This window comes from Protopterus annectens, chromosome 4.part0 (assembly GCF_019279795.1).
Source record: "Protopterus annectens isolate FY-2018-M chromosome 4.part0, PAN1.0, whole genome shotgun sequence".
NCBI classification, from domain to species: domain Eukaryota; kingdom Metazoa; phylum Chordata; order Ceratodontiformes; family Protopteridae; genus Protopterus; species Protopterus annectens.
The window spans coordinates 736,629,956-736,647,953 of record NC_056733.1 but is presented as its reverse complement, the minus strand read 5'-3'; the positions used below and the strand labels follow the sequence as shown (position 1 = coordinate 736,647,953).

The 17,998-nt window shown below is 44.0% G+C and overlaps 1 protein-coding gene across 1 annotated transcript in view; it reads right to left on the bottom strand.

Moving 5' to 3' along the window:
* The window catches only part of LOC122799562 (thyroid adenoma-associated protein homolog), a 672,025-nt gene that overhangs the window by 555,106 nt on the left and 98,921 nt on the right, over positions 1-17,998 (bottom strand). The window contains exon 9 of the mRNA XM_044068695.1: positions 12,203-12,339. Within this exon, the coding sequence (XP_043924630.1) occupies positions 12,203-12,339 (137 nt within the window). The remainder of the gene's footprint in view (positions 1-12,202; positions 12,340-17,998) is intronic.

Sequence of the window (17,998 nt, the reverse complement as noted above, 5' to 3'; positions counted from 1 at the left end):
CTTTGTAACAGGGAAGTAGTAAACTTGAGATCCTGAAGCAGAGTGTTGGGGGAAGGAGCTTGAATAAGAGACCTTAAGAATAGCACAACTCTGTAGAAGGGTAGCCATTTGGCCTTGGAGAGGGTGATGCAGTCGTGTTTCTGAGGGAAGGAACTGGAAATGGATCATCAGATTCTGTTTTCAATGAACTGTAGAGTGGATGAGTTTTTTTTTTTTTTTTTTTTTTTTTTTTTTTTTGAGGCTGTGGCTACAATGGAATTGATATTCAAGTGGAGCAAGAAGGACTCATTTGCCTACTGCGGCCCTAGCTGGTCTAGAGAGAGAGAGAGAAATTTTCCATGACCAGAATAAAAGAAAATGTATTTTTTCCTAACATTTTCAATGTGGCTTTAGAAGTGAAGTGACTGGTTTAGCCATAAACCAAAGTATTTAAAGGATGTGGCTGTTTCAGTTGGGCAACCATTGTGATCTACGATGTCGAGATTTTCAGGAGTCTTTTTCAGCTTATGTGGGGCTCCAAATATCATACTTTTTGTTTTAGAGGGGTTTATGAATAGCTTATGGTTGTTCAGCCAAGAACTAAGGGAGTGGAGGCCAGACTGAAGCTGGGTTTGAATAGCTGAATGTGATGGACTGGACTGAAGAATAACCATGTCATCTACATAAAGAGTGACAGGAAGGTTAGAGGGCAGTTTGCCAATAAAGACTGAAAACAAAACAGGAGTGAGTATGGATCCCAGGGGCACTCCTCTGATAAGGGGCCCTGGTGGCAATAGGAATGGGTTTAATTTCACTCTGAAATACCTATTTACTAAGAAATATTAGAACCAGGTGACAGTGTTGGGGCTAACCCTGATTTATTGGCGGGAGTAAAGGAGCAGCATGTGGTCACTTAGATCAAAAGCTTTGGTAAGGTCAATGAACAGAGCTCCTGGAAGGTCTCCTTTATCCATATCAAGAAGGATGTCATCTGTAAGTGACCATAGTGCTGTCATTGTGCTCCGGACAGCATACAATCCATGCTGTTTAAAAGTGAGGATGTGCTACTACTGGAAGTAAGTGGACAGTTGGTTGTAGATTAGTTTTCAAGTATTTTCCCAAGTGTAGGAAGGATGGAGATAGGGCAGAAGTGGAAGGCATTTACTGGTTGAGGCTGTTTGGGAAGGGGTTTAACCAGAGTAATTCTCCATATGCCTAGCATTGTATTTTGAATTAAGCAGAGGTTTTAAATATGTAAATGGTTTGGCAAGGAAGTCTTTGCAGAGTACTATAAACCAAGGAAGTAAGTTGTCTGCACCACGGGGTGTCATCCAGGGCTATGTTTTCTAGAAGGGGAAACAAGTTCTTTGTGTAATTTTCTTAAAATAGAACAGGGGGATAAAATAAGGGAGCTAGGTGAGCTGTGGGGAGAGATAGAGGTTGCAGTACTAGGGAAGTAGCTAAATTCTTTGAGAAAGTCAGTGGCTGAGAGTCAGCCTTGAGAGGCCTTTGCAAGAAATGCTCGTGTAGACATTTTGCACTTTCCTCAGTAATTCCATCTTTTGAGATCTGATGAAGCTCTGCTATGGGTGAAAGCTCTCATTTATTCAATACTTTTTTATTTTCAAATAAAGAAGTATCAATTTCGAAACAAGTTATAAGGGCTTGACTACTCTGAAGTCTAAACTAAGACTGGTCACGATTTGTGGTTCTTTTTTCTTGGTTTTAAGGAGGCTCAGCCAGCAGCTTTGATGCTCAAGAAGTCCAATTTTCCCTGCGGTTTATAGATATATATATATATATATATATATATATATATATATATATATATATATATATATGTATGTATGTATATGCATACACACATACATATGTACATGTAAATTACATACGCACACACATACATAATTAAGGAATAGTAATGCAGCACTTAACTGCTTATTCCTTTGTAAGCAGACCCTATTAAGCAACAGCACTAGAGAGGCTGCCAAGCTTAATCCTCATTCAAGAGGGAATATTGGGGAAAACCTAGAATTTTTTTTTTTTTTGCTGTATGAAATGTGGGGTTATGTAAACAATATTTGATAATGAAATAACACTGCACGTGAAACTTCCTTTAAAGCTCCACTTCTCATGCTAAATTGAAGACTTTCCTCTAAATCCTGTAAAGAATCTGACTCCTTACTGTAAATATAAAACCAATAAATACATACAGCAATTACCTTATTAGTGGGCTTAAAATAAAGCAGCCCCCCTTTTCATCTTGTAGATGGTTTATTGTCATACCAACTCATAAATCTCAATTGTCCATATTTTCTCAGAATGTTCATATGTTTGTTTCATATTTGTGGTCCATTCATCATAACATATGTGGTTTTCTGGCAAATCATTAAGAGCAAAGTCACTAAACAATGACATATTTGTGTTTCAGACTTCACCTCCTTCATAAAATGCATGATGAACAATAAACATTATTCTAGCAACTTTCTAAGTTTATAAGAGCAACACTTAAAAATTGTCTCCAATTTTGGGCCTTTGCCCCGTTACTTTTTACTTTATCCAAATTTCTTGCTCTTAGACAGTGAGAGGTATGGGCCAACTACTGTATCACTTCAGAGGTCACTGCACCTTGGAGGCAGGTCAAAAACAGTACTAAAAATTCCACTTTTCAAAATTAATGCTACTACCAGTTATATAATTAAGGCAGGGAGCCATGGAATCTAGTTCTTTGACCCCGTCTTTCCTTATTTTTCTTAAAATTAATTTTAGTCTGACTTAACATGACCACACAAAGAATTTGCCCCCAGAATAAAGATTACCAGTACTAAAAGCATGGTTTAGAAGATTAGAGCTTGATTAACATTATCCATAGCACAGATTACGTCAAATCAAAGGGAATCTTATTAGAAAGATGCTTAGTATCACTGTCTCCCATGATTGTATACCGTTTTAGCATTATGAAAGGACACTGCCAGGTAAGTTACTATGATACTGTTGTGAGAAAATAGGTCTCAGGTTTATTCTTTACTAAATACATAATAACTTTTAATTTCTTCACAATTGAGTCAAATACAACGTTTATGATATGTTTATGTCAAAGGAAAGCTGAAAAACAGATGCATAATTCTTCTTATTTCGGCTGTTCCCACTAGGGATCGCCAGAGCAGATCATCTGTTTCCATTTCTTCCGGTCTTCTGCATCTTGCTCTGTCACACCAACCACCTGCATGCCCTCTCTCACCACATCCATAAACCTTATCTTAGGCCTTCCTTTTTTCCTCTTACCTGGCAGCTCCAACCTTACCATCCCTTTCACAATATACCCAGCATCCCTCCTCAGCACATGTCTAAACCAATGCAATCGTGCCTCTCTGGCTTTGTCTCCAAATTGTCCAACCTGGGTTGACAAAGTGTACTCGCCATAACATTCCATCTGAGTAGGTAACTTCATTTGTCAGCAACCTGTGGGTATCGGATCCATCCTGGATCCGAGAAGACAGCTTTCCAAGCTAGAGATCCGAGTTCCAAGCTCCTCCCCCTTACCCATAATACCCTGCTACCTCCCTCCAGTCCTCAGATCGAGTTTGCCTAATTACCAGACAACACCAAGACAAACAATACCCGAACATCCTAACCTGATGCATACCAGGACTGAATCATTCTACCATTCAGGTAATGAAAGCCAGGTTAGGGGGAAGGAGGGGCGGGGTCGGTTGCTGACAAATGAAGTTACCTACTCAGATGGAACGTTATGGTGAGTACATAACTTCTTTATCTGAAGTAGTTAACTTCATTTGATCAGCAACCTGTGGGACAGAGTCCCCAGCTACCAAAAAACTTGGGAGGTCCTCAAGGAAGAATATTCCGGAGCACTGCAGAGCCAAAGGCCGCCCTCCCTCTGGATATCAGATCTAATTTATAATGCGAAATAAAGGTATGAGAAGAAGCCCAAGTAGCCGTAGAACAGATGTCGTCCAAGGGAACTCTTGACCAAAACACAGCAGAGGTAGCCATAGAATGGGCAGAATGAGCATGAACCCCCAAGGGCTACGGCCGACCAGAAATTTTGTATGTGAGCAAAATGCAGTGAGATATCCATCTAGCTAGAGTCACCTTCATTACTAGTTTACCAAAGAATGGCTTAGCCAAAGAAACAAAGAGCTGCTCCGACTTGCGAGAGGCAGCTGTTCTGTGCAAGTAAAAACGCAATTGTCTATGCACATCTAATGAATGTAGTCTGTACTCCACCTTGTTCTGATAGTTAGGGAAGAAAACAGGCAGATTAATGGATTGGTTGATGTTAGCCTTGGAAGCCACTTTAGGTAAGAAGGAAGGATTAGTCCTGAGAGATACTCTGTCCTTATGGAAGACAAGATACGGGGGTTTAGTACAAAGGGCCTGAAGCTCAGATACCCTTCTAGCTGAGGTAATAGCAATTAAGAAGGCAGTTTTCCAAGACAAGAACTTTAAGTCAACAGAAGCTGCAGGCTCAAAGGGTGGACCAGTTAAAGCCTGAAGAACTAAGGTTAGGTCCCATGGAGGAACCGCATTCTTGACAGGAGGTCTTAAAAGAAAGGTGCCCTTTAAGAAAGTCTTACAGATCTTAGTGGAAGCTAAAGGACCAAGATTGTCCCCGATGTGGAAGTGGGAAATGGCCGCCATTTGAACCTTCACAGTAGAAGAACTGGCCCCTTGATGAAAAATGTGAGATAGAAATTCAAGTACAGCTGAAATGGGAGCCGTTAAAGGGTCCAAATTCCTACACCAGGCCCAGATGGAAAAACGTTTCCATTTACTGTTGTAGACCTTCCTGGTAGAAGGCTTATGCGCCGCCACCAGGATGGATTTAACTGTGGATGAGATACTGGGAGTCCTAGCCACTAACGGAACTGGATCAACCAAGCTGAGAACTTGAGGTCATCCAGATTCGGAGTTTTCAATCCCGAAGGATGAGAGATCAGATCCAGAATGAGCGTTGCTAGCAGAAAACGGTTGGTGGATATCACCCACTCCCAAACTCTCATGGCCTCTCGGCAAAGAGGGTAAGATCTGGTCCCCCCCTGTTTGTTGATGTACCAGACCACTGACATGTTGTCTGTCTGAATTGCAATAGTCCCCGGAGGAAGAAGGGCATGGAGAGCTTGCAACACTAGAAGCACTGCCCTCATCTCCAGAACACTGATATGCAGAACAGTCTTTGTTTGAGTTCACGTGCCTTGGACAGTTCTGCCCATGCAATGCCCCTGCGCCCCAGGTGAGAAGCGTCCATGGTCACCGTGGCTTGAAGTTGAGGCATCAAAAATGGCCACCCTTCCCGAAGCGCTCGGGAATGGAGCCACCAAAGTAGGGAGTCCCTGCAGGCTCTGCTGAGGGGAATCGGGGAGTCCAACGGATGTCGAAGGATGGACCACTGGTCCATTGAAGAATCCTCATGTTCAAGCGGGCTAGGGGTGAAAGGTTGATAGCTGCTGCCATGGACCCTAGGGCTCTCAGGACTAATTCCGCTGGTAGGGCCGGAGATTGTAGAAGTGCTAAGATGTGGAGTTTTAAGTTGCGGAGTCTGTCTGATGTCAAGAAGGCCTTGGACTGAAGTGCGTCTATTCTGGGCCCTATGAAGTCCAGGACCTGAACAGGTTGAAGGGATGATTTTTTGTAATTTATTGTCATCCCCAACTGGTGGGCCAACAGCAGGAAGCAATCCCTGGCTGAGCATAGCAGATGCCTGGTGGGGGCAGCGAGGAGCCAGTCGTCCAGGTAAGGAAAGACCTGTATTCCCTGAAGCTTCAGGTGGGCCGCTACAACTGCCATGACCTTGGTGAACACCTGGGGGGCTGTGGTGAGGCCAAAAGGGAGGACCCTGAACCGATAATGACTGGCCCCCAACTGAAAGTGGAGAAACCTCCTGAATCGCCTGTCCATGAGAATGTGGTAGTACGCATTCTTGAGGTCTATGGAGCACATCCATTCTCCTGCAGAAGGGGGAGACTAGATTGAAGAGTGGCCATCCGGAATCTCTCTTTGGCAATGAACAGGTTCAATGTAGACAGGTCGAGAATTGGTCTCAAGTCCCCCGTCTTTTTTGGCACCAAAAAGAACCTGGAGTAACTGCCCGACCCGGATTGGCCTGGGGGGACGTGCTGGATGGCTCTTTTTCTTAGCAGCTTCTTTATTACTAAAGTCGCCACCTCCCTCTGACTGGGTGGAACATCGGAGAGATGCCTCAACTGAGGGGGAAGATTTATGAAGGGGATAGAGTAACCTCTGGATATTATTCAGAGCACCCAGTGATCTGTCGTGATGGACTCCCAATGTGCTAGGTGTTCCGAGAAATGCCCCCCAACTGCCTCCAGAGAGGAGCAGTCGGGCAACTCCTCAGGTTTGCTGCGCGGTTCGGTCATAAAGAGGTTCCCTCGACCCGAAATTCTTCGGCCTCCCTCTGCCTCTGGGTCGGCATCCACCTTGTCCTCCCCTGCCTCTGAAGGACGAAGGGTCCGGAGCGTAACCGGACTGCTGAGATTTCCGGAACCACATCTTCTTTTGTCCTCTCTGATCCCTGGAAAAGGACCTTTGAGGAGCCGAGAAGCGGATTCCGATGGCAGACAGCGTCTTCCCATCTTTCTTGCTCTGGAGCAGCATATCGCGCAGTCTTGCCAAACAGCGTAGAACAGTCAAAGGGAGCGTTCGTGAAGGATGCCTTGAAGGGTTCTGCAAAGTCGGAGCCAGGCGTGACGCCATAAGGCGATGCCTGCTCCACTGGCTCTAGCTGCCCCCTCCATGGCATGGGAGAGAAGCCACATAGATGTGTTGGATATCAATTTTAGAGTGGCCATGCGAGCCGAGAAAGTTAATTTGTCCTCGGCCGACATGGACTCCGGGGGAGACCCAGCGTACTCTTTTACTAGATCCCGCTGAAGCCTAGTCATGTGTGCCAAGTAATTCAGCGCTCTTATGGAAAAGGTGGCTGAAGCAAACATCTGCTTTCCGATGCACTCCATCGTCCGAGACTCCTTGTCTGGGGGGATGGACCGAGGAACTATCCTGTGCCAGTTCCTTCTTGGTGGCAGCCGCCATCACCATGGCATTTACAGGGGAACCTTTACTCTACACTGCCTTGTCTGTCGGGGGACTAAGGATCTTATCTAGTCTCCTGGGGATTGGCTCTACAGTGTCCGGCTCCTTCCACGCCCTGGTAGTAATTAGGTCTACCAGGGGGTCGGCCGGAGGGGACACCGAAGAGGTAGATGGGCCTGTGTCAAACGCCTCCAGAAACACTGACTCATCCGAGGAAGGTTTCTGGGCTGACCACCCCACTCTAATGCGCAGCATCTCCATAATGTCTCCAAAGGAGACGTCCTCGGGGGGTGACCTAGGGGAACCTTCCCCTTCCTCCAAGTCAGTGTCTTCCGTGAGGGACTTGGGGGAGTCCAAGTGCCTCCGCTTACACTTTAGTTTGTGAGGGACCTCCTTGGCGGGACTGTCTGAAGAGGGCTCACCAACGGGGTCATGCTCCTCTACAGGAACTAGCTGGGGCGTAGACGCAGGCTGTCCCTGGGGACGGATGATGGAAGACAGGCCCATCTGCGAGGGAATGGCGGGTGGATCCGTAGCACAAGCCAGGGACCTCGAAACCCTTGAGAGGACCCTCTCCACCACATCAAAAGCCGAAGGTGAACCACTCTCCCTGGGATCCGAGAGCAGCCCCCTCAGATCTGACATGTGGATCGGCGCCGGAACCGAAGCGATCGGACCCGAAAGGGAAGCGTGCTCCGACCGCATCAGAGCTGAAGACACACTCACCCCTCCCGGATCTGAGGCTCGGCTCATGGCCCTGAGAGCTCGGATCCGAAAAAGGACCCGATAAACTCGACGGTAAGGCCGGCGTCAAAGTAGCGATTACTATCGGTGCTGACTCCCCGGCTCCGAAACCCAATAATGGATCAGAGAAGGAGCAATAGAGGCAAAGAAGGGGGCCTAGCTCCGTCCCCAGAGGGGGGGGGAGGCAAGAGCACTCCCATCTGCATCTGGGCCTGAAGGAAGCGACACATCATCCGGTCCATGTCCGCGTCAGAAAGGCTTCTCGTAGACCTAGAAGAGGCCACCAAGGCTGGCCGGGAAGGCCACCTCGACTACCTCGAAGGTGGCCGGGGCTCCTCCTCTGGCTCTGGAGAGAAACGTGGGGAACGGAGCCGAGAGGGGGAGGACCCGAGAACCTTCAAGGGGGAATAAAGCTGCTTAGCCGGCGGGGCCGAGGGGGCTGAGTCGGCCCGCCGCTTGTGGCTCCTATGCCTCTCCCTGTCTTTGTCTCTCTCTTTCTCCCTCTCTCTATCTCTCTTCTCTTTCTTTCTAGGGTCGCTCTCTCCCTGGGACACAGTGGGAGGCTGATTCCCAGCCAGGGGAGCAGGAACCGTTGGCTGAACAGCCGCAGCTGCGACTGGCGCCACTGAGGGAGAGGAGGAAGAAGTAGAATCCATGGGTAACAGGCCCGCTAAGATTAACTTGTTCCTCCTGTCTCTCAGAGCCCGGGGGTTAAAGGCAGCACATATCTGGTAGCCTGATGTTAAATGTGCAATCCCCAGGCAAAGAACGCACTGAGTGTGGCCATCAGCTGTGGACAGCTTATGGCCACACTGAGCATTTGGAAAAGATGGCCTTTGGGCCTTCGGCCATGTCTACACAATCACTCTCCCTAACACACAGATAAGGGTAAGGGGAGTACACTAAAGTTAAATTAAACTGAACTAAACTAAACTAAGGGATCAACTATCACACACACACACTTTTTAAATTGGTAAAAAGGTAGAGAAAATTCCTATCCTTATCTTACCTAATCGCAAGGAGCTCATCACTCGTGCTTATAGAAGCCGCGGCAAACGAGATCTGAGGACTGGAGGGAGGAAGCAGGGTATTATGGCTAAGGGGGAGGAGCTTGGAGCTCGGATCTCTAGCTTGGAAAGCTGCCGGCTCGGATCCAGGATGGATCCGATACCCACAGGTTGCTGATCAAATGAAGTTAACTACTTTAGATCCTATAATACACCGATTCCTAATCCTGCCCATCCTAGTCACACCCAATGCAAATTGTAACATCTTTAACTCTGCCACCTCTAGCTCTGACTCTGTCTTTTGTCAATGCCACCGTCTCCAATCCATATAACATAGCTAGTCTCACTACCATCTTTTAGACATTCCCTTTCACTCTGGTACCTGTTTGTAACAAATCACTCCTGACACTGTTCTCCACCCATTCCACCCTGCCTGTACTCTCTTCTTCACCTCTCTTCCACACTCACCATTATTCTGAACTGCTGATTCCAACTATTTAACTTCATCCACCTTCACCATCTCTACTCCCTGCATCCTCACCAGTCCTCTATCCTCCCTCTCATGCACACACATACATTCTGTCTTAGTCCTGCTGACCTTCATTCCTCTAATCTCTAGAGCACATCTCCACCTCTCCAGGGTCTCCTCAAGCCGTTTCCAACTCTCACTACAGATCACCATGTCATACGCAAACATCATAGTCCATGAAAACTCCTGCTTGATCTCGTCTGTCAACCTGTCCATCACCATTGCAAATAAGAAAGGGCTCAGAGCTGATCCTTGATGTAATTCCACCTCCACCTTAAACGCATCCGTCACTCCTACCGCAGACCTCACCACTGTCACACTACCCTCATACATATCCTGTATCATTCTTACATACTTCTCTGCCACTCCCAACTTCCTCGTACATTACCAGAAATCCTCTCTAGTCACCCTGTCATATGCTTTCTCTAAGTCTACAAAGACACAATGCAACTCCTTGACCTTTTCTATACTTCTCCATCAGCACTCTCAGAGCAAACATCACATCTGTAGACATCTTTCCTGGCATGAAACCATACTGCTGCTAACTAATCATCACCTCCCTTCTTAACCTAGCTTCCACTACTCTTTCCCATAACTTCATGCTGTGACTGATCAATTTTATTTCTCTGTGGTTACTCCAGCTGTACACATCACCCTTACTCTTAAAAATTGGTACCAAAACACTTCTTCTCTACTCCTCAGGCATCCTCTCACTTTCCAAAATTTCATTAAACAATCTGGTTAAAAACTGCACTGCCATATCTCCTAAACACCTCCAATCCTTCCACACGTATGTCACCTGGACCAACAGCTTTTCCATTCTTCATCCTCTTCATAGCTATCCTTACTTCCACCTTGCTAATCCGTTGAACTTCCTGATTCACTATCCCCACATCATCCAACCTTCTCTCCCTCCCTCTCTCTCTCTCTGTCATTCTCTTCATTCATCAGCCCCTCAAAGTACTCTTTCCATCTGCTCAACACACTCTCCTTGCTTGTGAGTACATTTCCCTCATTATCCTTTATCACCCTTACCTGCTCCACATGTTTCCAGCTCGGTCCCTCCCTCTAGCCAATTGGTACAGGTCCTTTTTCTTTCCTTAGTGTCCATCCTTTCATACAACCCTCCATACGCCTTATCCTTAGCCTTCACCACCTCTCTCTTTGCCATACGCCTCATCTCCTTATACTCCTGTCTATTTTCTTCATCTCTCTGACAATTCCACTTCATCTTCAACAGTTTCTTTCTCTGTATACTCTCCTGTACTTCCTCGTTCCACCACCTGGCCTCCTTGTCCTCCTTCCTTTGTCCAGATGTCACACTAACCACCTTTCTAGCTATCTCCTTTACCAGCTCTGCTGTAGTTACCCAGACATTCAGTAACTCTTCACTGCCACCCACTGTCTTAACTTTTCCCTGAACTCCATCTCACAATCACTCTTTTTCAACTTCCACCATTTGATCAGATGCATAATTATGCAAGATGCATATTGTCATATGATTTAAGTAGCCGACTTATATTTTTAAGAGCCTTACAATTGCATTCTCTCTATTAGCAAACAATACAAAGGAAAGTTATCCCAGTGGTCAACGAACTAAATCACCAGCTGAAACAGCAAAAAAACACCAGGAATCCGGACTCTATGCTCGAACAGTTGAATTTATTGGTACAAGAGATGGTTAAGCGCTTTCCACAGTTCACTACTGTCTTCATCAGAAGTGTATTAGCAAACAATAGTATACTGACATACAACTGAAGGCAAAGTAAGTGCTTGAAGGAGTTAAGGGATGTTATGTTGGAAAGTGTAGTTTCAGAAAGTTAATGAACTGTAGCAGGTATCTGGAAACCAGATTAACCAACAGTTACACTCTGGTCCTCTCGGGGTGGGGGATGAGTATTTGAAAGGCTCTCTTTGAGACATTGTGGACTGGTACTAAATATTACAAGACTGAAGGACAATAAATTTTAACAGGTGGCTCACATTTAAAATGCATATTTGTTAAGTGTTCACATAAAGCTCTAAGCAAAAAGCATGAGGGTTAGTAAATCAGTGTATTTTAAAATATTTTCAAAAGGAATGTAACGTCAAAGTTATGCAAGCATGCAGCTGATAAAAATTTATCTATATGAGGCGTTTCCATTTTCGTTCCTTGAGACTGATTCTGAAGATTATAGCAGGCACTCACAGCATTGTTTATGGAATAAACAAGTACTTTGCACATCCTGAAGTATCATTTTTGACTGAGTCAAAATGTAAAGTTCTTTATTATTTAATTTGTACCTGAACAATACTCTTACTACTAAAAAAGACAGAAGGTTTGTTCATATTACATGTGAATGTGAAACTAAGTTTACAATGAAAATGGCCTCCACTGTAATGATCATCCACTATGTGTCCCAATTAGAATAACTAAGTAAAATGAGCAAAGTAATAATACTATAAAAATAGGTTTCATAAACATGGCTGTCTCCCGAAATTGTACTCTGATGGCAAATAACAGCCAAGTTCAGACCTGATACTCTACCTCCAAACAGATCCTGGATAAGTAGTTTGGATAAATGATAAAGAATATAAAAAGGAAGGAACAGCAACAGCTGCAAAACTTATACGCCATAATACCTCTCCAAGTGAGATTAATGGTAAACAATCTCTGTCAAGGATTACAACTATTTAATGAATAGGTCCTTTTGAAAGAACAACCTGTAATATTCACAATGGAACATTAAGATAAACACTGCCTTCTTGTAGCCATCACTGTTTGTTTTCTGATATTGACAGAAGGAAACGTTCCTAGTGAATAAGATGGTAGTTAGAAATGGACAGCTACAGCTATGAATGGGGTACACATTAAAGAGTTTAAGGTACATACCGGGCTCTCTGCATTGCTCCAGATCAGCTTAGTTAGCTTGTGTAGAAGGTCAGAATCATCACCTAACAACCGAGGAACACCTTCTTCCCATAGGTTAGGCAAACTGTCCTTAACACATTTTAGCCAGAGAGAGACAGCTGTAGATAAAGCACAGAAGCATCAAACCATGCCAGACTTTAGTGCATGCCAGTAGAGGAAATAAATGCCAGAAATGTATGCAGCGGTATCTAAAAGTACAATAACAACAATACAATACATATCGTTTTGTAATACCAACAGCCATATGTACTAGGGTGACTAACTCTGAAGACAGAGAGGCTACATTGGCACATAATCTTAAAAAAAGCACAAGTTCCTTTCTCAGGGAAAGTCACGAACTACTGTCTGAAATCACTGATATTCATGAGCACATTGCTGTATTATGTTTGCTGAAATTATCTCTACTGAAGCAAAAGTGGTTGCCCTCGGTACACTTAATAATGCTGAAAACAGCTCTGATGTGCAGGATCTTCCTAGATGGATTCTCTGTTGTGTTCATTCTTTCCAACATTTAATGTTTGACAAAATGGTTCAAAGTTTTCATGTCTGGGGGCATATGTGCCCCCTCTTCAGAACATGCCACAGTATCGTGTTCTAGATTAATATATGTATGTCCATCTCCATTATGTCCACCAGTTCATTTGGCAAGGGCACTTCTCTACTAGCCATACAATTCAGATCTCAAGCGAGCTACTATTGATGAAGCTTTCATGCTTTACAGACTAAATAACTATCCATAGAGCCATCAGATTACCAGGAAAGATGCACAAAAGGCACTACTTTTATTATCTTGAGAAGAAGCATTTTGAAGCACCTCCAAACATATCAGAAATTCAGCCCTGCCATTCACAGTCACTAAAAAGAGAGATGTTTGGCTTACTTCATGTCCAAAAAGATGGTGACCAGTGAAAGCTCTTCACATGGGTACAGGCGGCAGGGTCATCTTCAAAGCCTCAAGTGCATTCTGGATCACTGCCAAATGGAAACGGAGGACAAGCTGAGGCCGTGGATCCTAAAGGTAAGTCCAGTGTTAAGCCTAGTCATTGCAGGCACAAAGCTTATCAACGGCTAGTGAGGACCAGAGCTTACAAGGGAACCAAAGTAGGAGTGCTAGACTTGCATTTTGGTAGGTGTCTGAGGATACCAGTGTTGCCCATTCCATGGATGACAAACCAAATGGCTCTAGCCAACCAGCCAGATCTGAGACAGCATCCCACCAAATCGGCCAGTCCCGATTCAGGACGACTCCCCTTCTAGGAAATCTTCCAAGCCCAGTTCGGGCCAGCCAATCAGTCTCACATGAAAGAGATATTTATTGGGTCTTCCCATGTCTCAAGCCCTAGGCATTAAAGAGATATTTGATGTTGGGTGAGATTTAAAGTTAAAGGCGAGGAAGTGAAGCCTCAGGGAGTATATCCTCAAGCTAATGCCAGGCCATTACAAGTCTCTCTCACCAGCACAGCCCCTTCGGTAAGTGTGAGCTCAGAGACACCCAGTGTGCAATCAGGTGTGAACCTGTCCCTTGTGCAAGCTCATATACAACTTATTCCTGACTGTAGTGGGGGGGGTAGAGTATGGGACTCCCTTCCACTCAGGCTCCTATGAATAGGCAGAGGATCCAGAAGCCCACTGTCCTGGACAGAGACAAGAAAAATGAGTCCACTCCCTCCTATGGCCCTTCAAGATGATGCCTCCTTTGGAAAGGCTCTCAGGCTTATGTGAAACTGAGAAGACTGGTCTTTACCTCCCATTCCATCGCCTCAGAACCACAATGACAACATATCTGGGGAAGAAGCCTTGAATAAACCAGGGTCTTGCCTCCTATGAAGCAAGTCATTAAGGATGCTGCACTTGCAGTCTGGAGGTATCCTGAATGCATCTTCAGCTCCCAAGAAGGCAAATTCTCTTTATAAATCCTTGCCCGAGTGGGGAGAGACCTTTTGCCATGGACTCAGTTCCTAGACAGGTCTTGGAGACTATAGCAGTTCAACACTCTGCTGCCAGACAAACGGCCCAAAACTCTGAACTTGTGTTCTAAGACCATGTACAATCTCTCATACTGGGGTTAGGATCATCAACCATTAGTAATCCCACCTCTCCGAGTTCCAATCCCCTCGAACAGGAAAGGTGCTTAAGGACTTCTTGGAGTATGGCTTCAAAAAGGACCTTAGGGAGACTGACTACTGTTTCTAAAGTGGGTTCTAAAGTGGGTTTTCAGATGTTATGATACAAATATATTGGACAACATGTCTGAGACTATCCTTCCTCAAGGAGAGCTCAGAAACATCATTAATGACCACATTAAGGGAGATGTGCTTTTCAGTCAGGCACTCAAGACCTTGACAATTATCTCAGGAAGGGGCAGGCACTCACCACTGTGGAAGACCTGTAAGATTCCCTCTACTCTACCTCATTTTCCAAGTTTAACCAATGCAAACAGGGAAAGAAGTCTCCTGTCCAAGTAAGGTGCAAAAGTATCATAAACACTCGCCCCGCTTGTGTTAGGCAAGTCACCAAAGACAATGACTCCCACCATGTATGTCAAATATAGTCTGGAACTGCCATGATGGGTGCACTCTGAATCTGCCCTGGCTTGGAAAACCCACCATAAAAAGGACAAGTAGGTCTTATCAGATGGTGATTCCTTGTTTCTGAGAATATCTTTTGTACCTAGGTCTACGCTGGAAAATATTTCTAGTATGAGCCTTTAATTTTGCAAAGGAAGGGTATTTGAGGACAGGTTTAACAGAAAGATCTGGGAGTAATGGGAGAGTAGTTTAGACCACTACAATACTTTTGCTCTACGATGGGATTGGCTTATGGCAGAAATGAGGAAATTCTGTTTTGTGGAGGGCAAAATTGGTGTGGTTAAAGAAAGGGCAAAAATATAAACCCTTTAAACTAGTATGATGGTAGCACAGAACAAAAGTGAAAGTAGGTGAGAACAAACTGCTTAATGCTCTAGACCACAAAATGCATCAGATATAGAATGCTTTGGTGGTCCAAAAATTTGAGAATTCCCAAAAAAAACTTCAAGCACCTGGGACAAACTCAGAATACAGGTGGCAACCCAGATAAACTAAAATGAGGGACCCAAATACTATGGAACTCCTGAACACACTCTGGATGCCTTTAAGTTGTACTACAGTGTGCTATATACAGAAACACCCTGCCTTTTTCTCCAGGAGTCAGATGGATGTATAGAAGACTGGCACCTGCCCACCCCCATGATGTAAATGTGGCAGCTTTACTGATGGCTCCAATTACAGAGGGAGATTTGAGGCTGGCTTTTGCGGCCTCTGAGATTAATAAGATGCTGGAAGACAATATCCCTGCTGAACTATTTAAGATGGCCAACGCCTCTTTATATAAAGAATATTGGCACTCTTTATGTTTTGGAAAGAGGCAATATTCCTGAATAATGGAAAAAGGCTGTAGTAGTTATCATGAAACTTGGGAAAGATCCCTCTTAAGCCTGATATAGGCTTATAAAAAGAGACTAAAGTCATGATGTTATGCTGTTTGCATCTACACTAGGTAAGGGGGTTGTTAAACTGTTGCCAGACTTGGAAAAAAACAATTCTGGTCCAGATGTATCAAGGAAGATCAATGTTTGACAACCTTATTGACAGCGTGTTGTCAATTGAAAATGCTGCTCTTAAAAATGCCCTCTTACCTTAATAAGCTTCAATGCAGAAAAGGCATCTGATAGCGTGCATTGCGCATTCTAGTTCAAGGTGCTACAAGGTTTTTGTTCTACCGGTCTCTTGTCAAATTTGTCCAGTAGCTCTACATGGGAGCATCTACCAAAGTTAAAATACTTATGAGACTAACTCAAAGGTGGTATGTAAGCAGAGGGACCAGGCAGGGCTGCCCTCAAATCCCTGTTACTTCTTGCTTTGTAGATTGAGGCACTTATACAGATTGCAATGTTGTCCCACAGGTAAGTAAGCTAGTTCTGATTGCAGATGACCTACTGATATATCTATCCAATCTTGTAAGGGATCTGAGTTTTGTAAGGGATCTGAGTTTTGTATTGTAAGTGCTTTAAAACTACAGTCATCTTTCTGGATACAAGATTAATAAGGAAAGGACTAGAGTATTGTTGGTCAGTTATCAATTTACACTACAAAAAATAGATTCTCCTTTTTGAGAAAGTCAAGGTCATTAAGATACCTGGGGTTAGATTAGTCCCTTGTTTGATGGATGCGAGCAAGGCAAATTTCAATACAATAGTGGAGAAGGCTATGGTCTGGGTTAAAAGATGGGATACAATTTAACTGGATATGCCTCAAAGAACCCAGGCAGTTAAGTGGTTTATTCTTCCCCTAATATAGTTCCCATATTGCACTCAGGGTTATGTAGTTTCTCCCCTAATGATGAACATGTTCAGCAAATGATTCACCACATTCAGAAGTTTGCGTGAATTATGCTAACCTCAGTGTTTCATGGGATATTCTTACTTTACATGGCATAGATGGAGGTTTAGAGCTCCTACATCTGAATTTGTACTTAGGATCATTAAAATTATTTTATGGGCTACGCTCTCCAGTGATAAGCAATTTAAAATTTTGCTTACTGCAGCAATTAGGAGGTCAGATGGGATTGCATCATGAGTTGTCTAAATGAGAGGTTGAAAAATCTTTAGAGGACCAACAAGTATGAGGACAATAGTGGAGCAGATGAAATGGTCACTGAGGCAATGCAAAGTGCTTGATGAGTTTCCTGAGCTAACCACAATCTTAGACCAGGTTGAGGGGAGCTCTTTAAATATAATAAATGCAAGAAGTCATAGTCAGGCAAGGTATTGGGAACAACTGTTAGATGGAGCAGAGATGAGAATTATGGAGGATATCACTTAGACAGCATATAATCTACAAGGTGCTATGCCACCATTTGATTGATTTGACATTCACGAACTTTCAACCTTACAATTGACCCCTATAGTAAGATGAGTACTTCAAAACAGATGCATGGATGACAAGAAGACTGCTTAACAGTGCATACAAGAGCTTAATATTTTAGAAGTCTGACCAGACTTGCTGGAGATGTTAGAGGATAGCCAGAGGGGACTGGATTCACATATTTTGAGATTGTCCTCTCTTAGATTAAGTCAAACAAGAGCTACAGTGAGCATGTAACATTTTGTTTTCACACCTCTTATTCCTTACTAAATCTTTGTTACCAATTGGGTTATACGAGGGGGTTTGCTTCCCTATTTCCAGTAAAAGGTTATTAAACTCTGCTGGTACTGACTGCAAAAAAAAATCATCCATGACCACTGGCAGTCTTGAGCTGATGACTGCAGGTCCTAGACAAAGAGATAAGACCTTGGATAAATGGCAGATCCGGATTGAGCGCCTTGGGACACCTCAACAACAAAGACAGCAGTGTACATGTCTGCAGAGAGTGGGATGGACATAACTGTATAAGCAATAATATAGTCTAATGTTAAGTTACTGAGAGAAAGTATATGTATAGACATAACTGTTTCAGTCAAGGAAGTTAAAGTATGACTTTATCTACTGCATAGCACACATTGCTGATAAATATTTATAGATTGTGCATGCTGATTTTGATCTTGGTACAATAAACATCTGTTTCTGAAATAAAAAGGACCAGTGGGATCCTGGATATGGTCACTCTCATTCAAATCCTGAAGCACTTACCAGTTTCTCACAAGAAAGGGCTCTAGAGATAAACCAACAAATTTCAAAATAACAGTTAGTACAGCGTTACTATTGAAAAGAAGACATA